The 12,252-nt window shown below is 40.4% G+C and overlaps 1 protein-coding gene across 2 annotated transcripts in view; it reads right to left on the reverse strand.

Annotated features, from left to right (window-relative positions):
- SLIT2 (slit guidance ligand 2) overlaps window positions 1–12,252 on the reverse strand; it is a 429,541-nt gene that overhangs the window by 285,684 nt on the left and 131,605 nt on the right. Inside the window, exons 1-2 of one of the 2 annotated variants that reach the window (XM_040419035.1) lie at window positions 2,456–3,201; window positions 9–80 (exon numbers count right to left, since the gene is read on the reverse strand). In XM_040419035.1, coding sequence (XP_040274969.1) covers window positions 9–80; window positions 2,456–2,661 — 278 coding nt within the window. In that variant the 5' untranslated portion in view covers window positions 2,662–3,201. Of the gene's footprint in view, window positions 1–8; window positions 81–2,455; window positions 3,202–12,252 lie in introns of those variants that run through there. The other variant, XM_040419036.1, reaches the window with a different exon arrangement.

The following is a 12,252-nucleotide window of genomic DNA, read 5'->3' on the forward strand; positions in this document are numbered from 1 at the left end:
ATACTTACAAGACGCGTAGATGTCTCAAACCCGCAAAATCTGTCTTCGTTATTCTTGTGATATTATTTCCATTTAGATCTCTATGAAAAAAAAAGTGTTGTGAAATATAAGTAGTGACATCATAGTCTTATTTAGCATATATACTATGGTTATGTATTATTTTTTTTTTGGAAAAGTTGAAAACCATCTTTTTTGACAACAGGTCAATATTATCTTCAAAGATAACTACGTTCCAAACTTCACCTGATAAAACAACACATTTATAAGCCTTATCTCAAAGAAGGCTCCTAAAGCTTCTTATTGAGCGACTTTGAAAAAAAAAAAAAGATCATAAAATAAGTTTAGTTAGACATTAAACAAATGTCAACAGTACAGGCAACCATCAAAGAACTTTTTTTAATCACAGTGTTTTTTTATGGCTTTTTTACAACATTAAAATGTGATTGTATGGATTTACGATTTGAAAGAAAATGCTACCACAAGTAAGCATAAAAAGTACAACATAACAAATCCAAAAAAGTCACAGTCATCATCATCATCATAAAGCAATAAAAAAAATTGTATTGAGAGAAGGAAAAAACAGCAGGAAGGCTGCTTATAGGATTTAATGGCCTGATTTCCTAATACAAACAAGGCTGGGTTTAAAAAAAAAGGCAGTATTAAGTCTTTGAACTTCAAAAGATTCTTAACTATGCAGGAAAAAGTTTAACTCTTGGGCTATTTTAAAGAAAATCACCAGCACACTGCTTAAATTAGATAATAAGTGTTATTTTAACACTTATATACTGTCTGCATAGTGACACTTTACCCAGTATCTCAGTTCACCATCTCAAATTAACCTTGCCCTCATGTGGGCCAGTGCAACTAAACAGAATTCCACATTTACCCCACTGTCATAACAACCTTCTAAATATATGTATCTTTTTTTTATTAAAAAGAAAAGTTTTAAAAAAGTTTTAGCCCATCTCCTTCTGAATGTTTTTGAATTCCTTCTCGACACTCCAATTATTACACTTTAAAACATCACACCCTACCTTATTGGCTATGCGGTTCTATCATCTTTATATTGCTATGGAAATTAACCTTTTTTATGGGCACTGACTGTCATCAAACATGTCTGAATGAGATGGAAGACTGCTGATTAGTCTGTACTACACAGAAGCCTTAAACAAACAAAAAAGTTTCGAAGAGGGAAACTTCCCCAGACAATAGCAGGCAATGACATATTTTTAGTACAATATTATTCAGAGATTATATCTACATGTCAGGACATTCAATGCAATATTTGTCTAAACTTTGACTTGTCAACATCTTACGAGGGGGGGGCTTGGATTCCAGTACAGTCTGCTGGATTGATGAAAATTATATTTTTCCTCAATATATGAAAATTCTGACTTTTACTGGTTGTATGTTATTGGTCGGTAGAGCATTGCTTGGTTTTTTAGGATTTACCATGGACAAATATTTATAATTTTTTTTTGATTGCAGGGTCTGTGTCTGATTCCAAAAACTATTCTTGGGTTCTTACATATCTGTAAGGCTTCTACTTTAGAATTTCCTAGGATGCTGTTCTTAGTGGAACTGACAACCTTCTGATAATACAATCAGAGGGAACTTTTTTGCCCTGGCATGTTATCTGCCCGACAAGTCTTCCTTTACTTAGCTAGATATTTGTATATTAATCATGGCCAAAAAGTGCCATTTACATAGCCGAGCCAAATGATGCTGATAAACTGGACACTTTGTCATTCCCATGATTGACGTCACCCACGCTGTGTAATGTACTCTGCTCTTGTGAGATTTAAGTGCTCTAGTAATGTGTTGTAGGCAAAGCCAATGCTTGAAAGATTTACATCTGTGCACACTGGGAAACTGTTTCAGGATGAATGATCCTGCGTCCCATGGCTGGAGAGAAGTGGTTCCGCCGTGAAGAGTAGGGCTATTGCGCCATTTGTTATGTCACATCATGCATAAATGTTGATGATGGTAGAGGTCGAATACTGCTAGGGCTGTAGAGCGTTTCTGAGGGCAGCATGGCCCACTGAAGTAAGGACTTTGAATTTTAGTCAAATTGAGCATGGCATTTGCCTAATAAAGTCTCATATGCACTCATTATCACATTAAGACTGTCTACATTCTCTAGTATTAGGCAGCATCTTTGAGACTATGGTAATCAGATGCCTTCCCTGGTTACATCCATATGAAAGACATTACACATATCTGCATAGTGTTTGTATGTTCTCCCGGGGCTTGAGTAATTGTGCTCAGGGGGCCTCTGCTTTTCTTCCAAAATCCAAAAACAGATAGATAAGTTAATTGGCTCCCTACGAAATTGTTCCTTGAGTGTGTCCAAGACAAAAAGTACCAGCAATTATATCCTGGGTACTGCGTTGAAGCCTATGTTGGTGCTATCTCAATAACTGATAATAAATAATAAGAGGAGATATATACTCACAGTCGTTCAGTATTCCTGGGAATGTTGCGTGGTACGCTGCGCAGAGCAAGCCCATGACAGTCCACCGTGGTTCCAGAACAAGTGCACTGAGCCGGACATGGCTGAGGTGCCACTTCACTCAGGATCACCAACACTAACCCCACCGAGATGGACAGCTTCCAGAAACCAAAGCCACACATTTTCTTCTTCATAAATTCCGAGAACATTTAGTTAAAAAAAAAAAAATTCCAAAAACCAAATGCCAAAAACTTAGAAGATCTCACAGAAAAATGGTTAATGTTTTTTTTTTTTTTTTTTTTACCAGGATGCCAAGCTCTCTTGAGGAACTTGTCTTAATTCACAAGTTTGCAGTCTGGTAGAGGTGGCACAATACTTGCTTATCCAAAATGCATGACTTGTGCACATATCACAGGGCCACAGAAGAAAAAAACCCAACTTCTCTCTTTCCTGAGCTTTTATATTCCCGTCAGTGGACGCTGCGTTGAATGTGAATTGTGCCTTCAGCAGTCAGAGCAATCCTCCAGGCAGTGAATGAATTTCTGCATCTCCGCCAGGCTCTCTGTTGTGCCCTTGTGTTACTCTGATATCCTTAGGCTTGGTGTATGCAGTTTGTGCCAGGCTGGTATCTGTGCACAGTAAGTTAGTTTCATTGACTGCATAGCATGTCACTCCAGCCTTGTATATACAGAGCATACTCTATGCATGCTGCCTCTCTGAGCCTGTCTGCTAACTAACTGCACATTGCAGCCTGAGAGAGAGGAGGAGGTTCTAAACAAACACACTGCTCTTAAAGGCACAGTACCTTACAACAGGCACTTTCAAATCCAATAGCCTTGTCCCACTTAAACACACAAAACCACATTTCTTTGCAGATGAATGCCTCCTACAGGGCTGCAATGCAATCCGTCACCACCACGGGAAGATCCTTTCTTTCTTGAAAGCACAGGAGGGTCTTGGTGGAGAGGGGGGGGGGGAGCTCTGATAGGGAGCAGACTTGGAGGCAGAGTCTAAGTCATTTTATTATGCCTGGCTGTTCACCATATTATCCATCTGCCACTCCAAAGTCAACAATGATAGGTCTGCTTGTGATGAACCCTTCTACAGATCCTGATCAATGAACCAATCTGCTGATCATCAGATGTCTCTGTGCAATGTTATACTAGTGTTTGGGCTGATAAAAAAAGTGTCCCTTTGAACTTAGGAGCCTGTTTTTTTATCTCTTTTCCTTTAAGATATAGATTTTTTTTTTTTAAATGTAGTTTTTTTTTGTTACAGTTTTCACAGTTCACAGTTTCTAAATGAATTTGTATAGTTTTATGTTTATTTTTCATTTTTATTGTTTATATATATATATATATATATATATATATATTTAAGTTATCAATTTATAAAAGAACTATATTTTCATATATTATTATTATTAGTAGTTGTAGTAGTAATATCATCATCATCATATTAGTGTTCTTTATATGTAAACATATTGATTTTTTATCCAAAGAGAAATTACTCGATCGACTCTAATGTCCTTATACGGCCCCAAGAGTGGATTGGCCATAGACCTTAAAGGGCAATTTCTCAGTGGGCCGATGCCCAGGGGGCTCCCCAAGCTCTCCTATCTGCTGCTGGTCCGGTACATAATGACCTATCAGCGGTAATTAATGCAGTGAGAATTAGGTACCCGTCTCGTTGGGTACATGAGTTGTGGCCCGCATCTCACCTCCTAAGCCCCCTGCTCCATACCTTAATCAACGGCAACTGGAGGAGGAGGAGGACAGAAAACGGCAGATATTAATGGCCACCACAGAGGGACAGCTTTTTGGGCAGTATAATGTGCTGCACTGTGGTATTTGGTTCTACTGGACGGTATTTTGTGCTATGGTATTGCTGACCCGGTCTACTTGTGTTTCCATAACTTCTGTCAATGTGGACTCCCCTACAACATCAGGCCACTTCTAGTTTTATTTTCCAGGGCCAGTTTAAGTTCCCAGTCCACCCTTGTACAGCCCTCACAATATATTTTTCACCCACCGGTCATTTTTCATTACATTGTCAAAAACACTTTATTTGGCATAAATTGGACCTGCTAGGAGGGAAATTATCCAATATCCTGGATTACTGGATGGTTATAAAAAAAAAGTGTAAAAAACTTGTAAATGCAAAGATCCTCTTCTCAGTCTTTCGTTTTTGTGTAATTCTACATTATATTTTAGTTCTTACTTTCTAAGCCAGGTTATCATACTTTCTGGCTTATCTAGTGCCAGATAAAAGGAATTTCACTGTTTATGTCCAGATAACATCACAAGGAGCAATTTGTATATGACTAAGGGAATATACTTCACAGGGAATTATCTATCATTCAAGATTTTTCAAGTTACCAAATGCATGTGTATAATTACACTGAAAGACAAAAAATAGATTTAAAAAAGAACCTGTCATCAGGGTTAGGCCTCAAGCACATTACCGTAAGTGTTTAGCGGTCCTCTATCCACGGATCTGCAAAACACAGATACCGGCCATGTGCACGCCACATCACGATGCGGACACATTGACGTCAATGGGTCCACGTTCCGCATGTTGCAACAAAGTATAGGACACAGAGGTGGGCGAACACTGATGCTTTTCCGCATCATGATGCAGCATGCACATGGCCAGTATTTATGTTTTGTGGATCTGCAGTTTGCAGACTTCAAAACACTTACATTCGTGGGCATGAGGCCTTAGGCTCATAAACTGCAACCAACTTGTTATCCAGAACGGTGACAGATTCACAACGATGTTTTAAGAAGTCAGGAAAATATTTTTGATACTGACGAGTGATGGGTGAGGAGAAACACCTTGGGAGAGTCATGGTGGCCAGTCCCTCTGAGTTCCTTTATTCAATGATGTCTCTCAGACTGGGGACATCATTATAAGCTATTGGTATCTGGTGCATGCACAGTGCACCTCTCTTCATTGCCCTGGAGATGACTTGTAATGAATTAAGGCACACTTACTCTCAGTGGAGGTGAAGCCTCCATGGTATGAGGACGAGGGATTGCTATTGCGATCATTACAGCTGAATTGTTTCTGGGCAGCAGATCGCTTTCTAAACAGCACGATCTGCTGCCCAGAAGCGATTATTTAGGTGCCTGAAAGTCAGGATCACCCGATGAACGAGCATTTCGCAGCACCTTTACACAGGCAGATTGTCAGGAATCAGCATTTGCAGGAACGTTCATTCCTGATAATCTACCCAAACATCTGCCCTTCTTAAATCCACATTTACTTGCTGGACATCAATCAAGGTGTGGCTCTTCCAAGAAGAAGTTCCTCCTCCATGACTCTTGAACACCACTAGAATACAGCAATCAAACTTAAAAGGATAGGGATGCTCAACCTGCGATCCTCCAGCTGTTATAAAACTACAACTCCCACCATGCCCTTCTGTAGGCTGATAGCTGTAGGCTGTCCGGGAATGATGGGAGTTGTAGTTTTGCAACAGCTGGAGGGCCGCAGGTTGAGCATGCCTGGCTAAGGAGATAAGATGACACGATCCTGGATTACATATTAGTGGTAGTTTGGGGAAGGGGGGGGGGGGGGGTAATCCTGATGACATGGTCCCTTTAAAACATAGCCCATAAATTAAATTTAAAAATGTATATTGTAAATCATAAGGCACAATCTGCTATACAGGTCAGATTTACAAAAAAATAGTCTGATAATATAGGCCATATTACAGACCCAGGTTGTACACGGCCATGTGATTATACTGTTATATATACTATTATACCTCTTTGTGCCTCTGCTGTTATAAAATAAATCATTCCATGCTCCATAGTTTTCCTATAGAGGAGAAAAGGTGACTTTTAAAGGCATCGTATGCCAGCACACAGAGGGGCAGGGTATAAAACAGCATAAACCTACAGGCAGTCTAAAGATGGGCCAAATTTGTCACATGTTGGATGATAAATGCTTAACTTCATACCACCTATTGTTTGCCTTACTTTGTGACATTTTTTGGTGCAATTTTAACCCTTTGGTACCACCCCTTTTTTAAGCGGCTCAGCGGTCACATGCCATTCCTGCACACATGACCACTGTGGCCAGTGATTGACTGCAGCGGTCACATGAGTGGAAACGGCACAACATGATTTCTAATCCTGTGGGGACTGGAAGTGCCAGTGGATCAACATGACCTCCCTCCTGCCTTCTTAATTCAAGCAGATTTAACATGTCGTTAGATGCTGAAGCCATTGTTGCGTGTGAACAGGAATCAGCTGTCAGCCTAAGAGTGATTGGCCTCCCAAGGTTAGATTCCGGTTCATGTTACAAAGAATGAATTTGCATCATTTCCAGTCATAATTCATAAAATATTATTAAACCATCATAGAATTCTACATCAACCAACTTTGAACTGCTGTTTTTTCCACAATTAGTATATCAGAAGAGAAGCAAATACATTACACTGAACAATACGTTCACCAAAAGTAACATTTTCGAACTGAATAATGTAGAATGATTAGCCTTAGGAATGCTACATATAGAAAATGCACACAAAGAAATATTTCAACATCCCCCTTCCTTCATCTCCTTCTTTCCGTTGATCCAATTTTGTCTCATATTACAGCTGAAACTAATAAATATATAAAGAAATCTTCTCTATGTGACCCTGGAATATAGCCATGTCCCCCTCCTCCACACAATGTTATGTCTGGCTGTAAGACAACTGGCTGGAGCATGAACCTCATGACTGTCCTGTCTGCAGTAGGCCACAAATACCTTTAAGATCCGCCTCTTTGATATCCACTTCCACCTTCAGTTGGTCTCCTGCAGGAGATTAAAGGGGTTTTCAGCATAGCTCATTAATATCTGATCAGCAGCAGTCCATCTGTCCCCGCTGATTATCTGTTGGAAGGGGACAAGGATCTCTGGCGAGTGCAGCATCCTCTTCCTTGGCCTGTGACGTCATGTTCTGGCCATTGTGCAGCTCAGTCCCATTCAAGTGAATGCAATGCTGCAATACCTAACACAGCCACTATACAATTTATGGCACTGCGCTTGGTATACTATGAAGAGGTTGCAGTTGAGTGAGCACCAAGGCCTTTTCAAACAGCTGATCAGCTGGGATGCTGAGAGTCAAATATTCACCAATCTGATATTGATGATTTGTATCTGATTCAGGATTCATGGGATTCTCTATCTCCTTATGGAGAGTGCCTAATCGACGTGAGGAGTCATAGACCAGGCAATGTTTTTCTGGAATTCTGGGAAGATGGTATGCAAATCAGCTCTTAGCAAGCCTGCCTCTATTGATACCAGATGGAAGGTAGCTTTCCTAGAAATCAATGTTTAGGCCTTGAAGACATTAATTAAGCCCGTACCTCATCTGCAGACAGCTGTTTTGTGAGCATCTAGAAAACCCTACAGAATGACAAATGGCAAGAACATTATATCCTACTTATTTTTACAATTTATTATTAGGTTTAGGGTTCCATTAAAGCTCTAAGATGTATTAAATGCTCGTAAGCTGCAAATAAAAACTTTAAAAATGTTCAGTCCCAGATACTGTATGTGGAAAATTCAAATGTCATTTTGCTGTGTACCACCCTACAGGCAGCTTTAGATGGGCAGATATTTTACCACCATGACTGGCCAAGGAGATGTCTGCTGATACCTCTTTGTGAGTTCTTCCATACTTTACTATGCATAGTCCAGATGGCAAATTGGTGAAAAAACACATAAAGCTATTCGTGGTCAAATTATTATTTTTTATATATGTATAAGGTTTACATTTTCTTATTACACATAAAAAAAGAAAACCACTGAATATCATCACTCACTGATCTGTAATGGGAGTAGCTATTACAAGGTGCTTTTTGGGTTTTGTCTAAGGTAGTGCCACTACCATTGCCTCTTGCTATCTGTACAAGGCTGTTGGGATCAGTAAGACACTGCAGATGGTATGAGTGGCTGTATGACGGATAATTGAGGAGAACATGTACAATTCTCTGTTTATGTCTTATACAGTAGCTGGTTTAATAAAGTGGTCCCCAACAAGAGACCTCTACTGACAAGGTATGTATGATTGTCTCTCCAAGCAAAGAAGAAGATCATGCTAGGAGCATCCTTATAGAAAGAAGAAACTGCAAAATCTCCTCTTAAGTTCCTCTACTGAAGAGACACCATATTACCAAATCAGGGTACAGACATTACTCTACTTAATAAGCTAAACTAAAACTATAAGATCTCTTTAAAGGGGTTCTACAACTGCGATGCCACTGTAGAAATAAAGTTTTTTGTCTATAATATTGTATCTGGTCACATATTTTGCATAAAAACTTGGACTTTGGGAGCAGAATACTAGGACTATGTCAAGTTATTCAAATTGATGATATTTAGCATTTTGGGACATATTATAGATATCTTTCAATTCAATGATGTTTAGTCGTGAAATTTATTGGAAGTTGGAACATGGAGTGGGTTGGAGAAAATAATTCATTTTATGGCAAACTTAGAAGGTCTCCTTGAGGTCTTTTTTCCTATCCCTCCAAAGTGGGTCCCCTATAAAAAAAAAATGGGATGGTTGCCATAGTCATGTAAAGAGCAAAGCAGAAGGACTTGAACCACCAATGGTCAGAATTGGGTGAAAATTGTAGTAGGAATATTGTACATTTTGATTCTTTCATGTATGACTGACTGCTTTTGGAGAGTTAAAAAAAAAGATCTCAGACAACCCCTTTAAGTCCAGTTCCAGTTCTGTAGTATACTGTTTCCCCCAGACAATAAAGAAAGTGGAACAGCTGAGAAACTGATCTTCAAAAGCAAAGTAATCATAGCACCTGTATTACTTGCATCACTGGTTCTTAAAGGGACAGCCCTTCCACTCTCAGCACGCCCGCCACTCCACACTGCATAACTAAACACAAGCTGTCAGTGATGTTGAAGACAGAGCTGCTGTGCCAAAGCCTGAGGGCAAAGCTACAGGGCTGCATGCCAGTTTCTTTCTGTCACAGTCCTTTGGAAAAATGGCTTCAAGGCTTATATGACTTAGGTTTTATTGTTGTTTTTCTGTTTTTACAATGTGTTAATATTCATTTGAAGAGTGCTAAGCTGTGTACTTGTATGGAAGGAACGTATGGATTTGTGCACAGACAGGTGAATGTGTCCATTGTATTGATTTGTTGGCACTTTATAATAGATTCAATTTCTCATCTGTTTTTGGAAGGATCTATTAGGGTAGAGCCAAACATTGAGGGTTTTGGTGCGGTATTTGAAGCCAAAATCAGGAGTGGATGATAGGAGAGAAAAAGTTAGTACAGATCCTACTTCAGTTTTTTTCATCCACTCCAGGTATTGGCTTGAAGAACTGTATCATGTGTGGCCGTTCCCTTAGGCTAGTTTCACCCCTGAGCTAAAGCGATCTAGCAGGGGTTAACTCTGTCGGAGTTAACCATACCTAGCCTAGCCGGATAAGGCCGAGCCTGTTGACTGTAATGGGATCGGGTGGGGATCTGGCCTGTTTCTGGCATGATTGTCGCGTTTTGGCTGGACAGAAACTGGTGTACCCACAGGTTTTTTTTCTGTCCGAATCCCAAAACTCAAGCAGGACACAGTCTGAATATTCATGGGATCAAATTATAGGCAAGAGGCTCTGGTGGTGCACGGCCCTATCCAGCTAGGCCGTATATGGTGAACTCTGCCGGAACAGCCTGTCCGATAGCTTTAGGCCGCTTTCACAGGAGCGAGTTCAACGCATTGAACTCGCAGAGGGTGTCTGCGAAAGCTCCCACACTGACCTCCTTTGTACTGACGGAGAAGCATAGTATTATACTGACATAATGCTGTCTGTGTTATACAATACATTCCAGGACTCTAAGGCCCCTTTCACACGAGCGAGTATTCCGCGCGGATGCGATGCGGGAGTTGAACGCATTGCACCCGCACTAAATACTGACCCATTCATTTCTATGGGGCTGTTCACATCAGCAGTGATTTTCACGCATCACTTGTGCGTTGTGTGAAAATCGCAGCATGCTCTATATTGTGCGTTTTTCACGTAACGCAGGCCCCATAGAAGTGAATGGGGTTGCGTGAATATCGCAAGCATCCGCAAGCAAATGCGGATGCGTTGCGATTTTCACGCACGGTTGCTAGGAGACGATCGGGATGGAGACCCGATCATTATTATTTTCCCTTATAACATGGTTATAAGGGAAAATAATAGCATTCTGAATACAGAATGCATAGTAAAACAGCGCTGGAGGGGTTAAAAATAAATAAATAATAATTTAACTCACCTTAATCCACTTGATCGCGTAGCCCGGCATCTGCTTCTGTCTCCTTTGTTGAATAGGACCTGTGGTGAGCATTAAATACAGGAACAGGACCTTTGATGACGTCACTCCGGTCATCACATGATCCATCACATGATCTTTTACCATGGTGATGGATCATGTGATGACCGGAGTGACGTCATCAAAGGTCCTTGACCTGTAATGAATGCTCACCACAGGTCCTGTTCAGCAAAGGAGACAGAAGGGGATGCCGGCATCGCGATCAAGTGGACTAAGGTGAGTTAAATTATTATTTATTTATTTTTAACCCCTCCAGCGCTGTTTTACTATGCATTCTGTATTCAGAATGCTATTATTTTCCCTTATAACCAGGTTATAAGGGAAAATAATACAATCTACAGAACACCGATCCCAAGCCCGAACTTCTGTGAAGTGCAGAATGCAATGCAATGCAACCCCCGTCAGTGCTAGGGAGGTCAGCACGGGAGCTTACGCAGACACACGCTGCAAGTTCAATGCGTTGAACTCGCTCTTGTGAAAGCGGCCTTAGTGTATATGTGAAAGTAGCCCTAGACTACCTGCACACGTTGCATATTTGGATGCAGAAAACACAACAACCGCATATAAATCCACACTATTTATCACAGTTTTGGTGCATTGTTTATGCATTTTTGTAGTGGATTTCATTTTTAGATTATCAACTCCATTGTAGCCTTTGGGGAAAAACCACTGTACACACGGTGTGGAATTGCACAAACGATCGACATGCTGCGGAATCCGCTCGGCAGGTCAATTTCAGCATGGAGCTAAATACGCAAAGTGAACATGAGATTTGTCAGGTCTTGTTCACTTTGCTGGTACTGACTTAGGCTTCATTCACATTTCTGTTTTTCACTGATGTGTGACGTCTGCATTTTCCTTTGGCTGAACACGTGTCCATGGATTTTAATGTGTCTGTTCACACAAAAGTATTGCACTACTTTGGTCTGTGATGTGGACTAAACCGGCCCATTGTAGTCTACGGGTCTTTGAAAAAAAAGATGAACACAACACGGATGGCTTTTCACTGACCACTGGTAGGAGATGATTTGGAAATTAATCCGTGTCCGTGGAATACGGATGATACACGGAGGGCAAAAAACAGACACATGCACCAAACACGAACATCTTCACTGACTGAAATTTTCACAAATGTCATACACACACGGAAATGTGAATGAGGCCTTATCCTGTAATTTTTTCCACACGAAAATCCACGTGGAAAAACCGCACATAATCCTTAACATGTACAGATCCCCTTAAGGTGCCTGTACACGTTTGATGGGGTCTTTGATGTTATTTGTAAAGCCAAAACCAGGTTTAAAGGAGAAAAAACGCATTAAATGCTTCTCCTCTTTTTAAATCTGGTCCTAATTTTATCTTAAAAAGCCTGACGGTAATGAGCCCCCTAAATGTCAGAGCTACAACCATCTAGTTCCCCTGATGGCCAAATATTTCTTTGACAACATAGTCTTGCATTCATTC

This window comes from Bufo bufo, chromosome 2 (genome assembly GCF_905171765.1).
Source record: "Bufo bufo chromosome 2, aBufBuf1.1, whole genome shotgun sequence".
NCBI classification, from domain to species: Eukaryota; Metazoa; Chordata; class Amphibia; order Anura; family Bufonidae; genus Bufo; species Bufo bufo.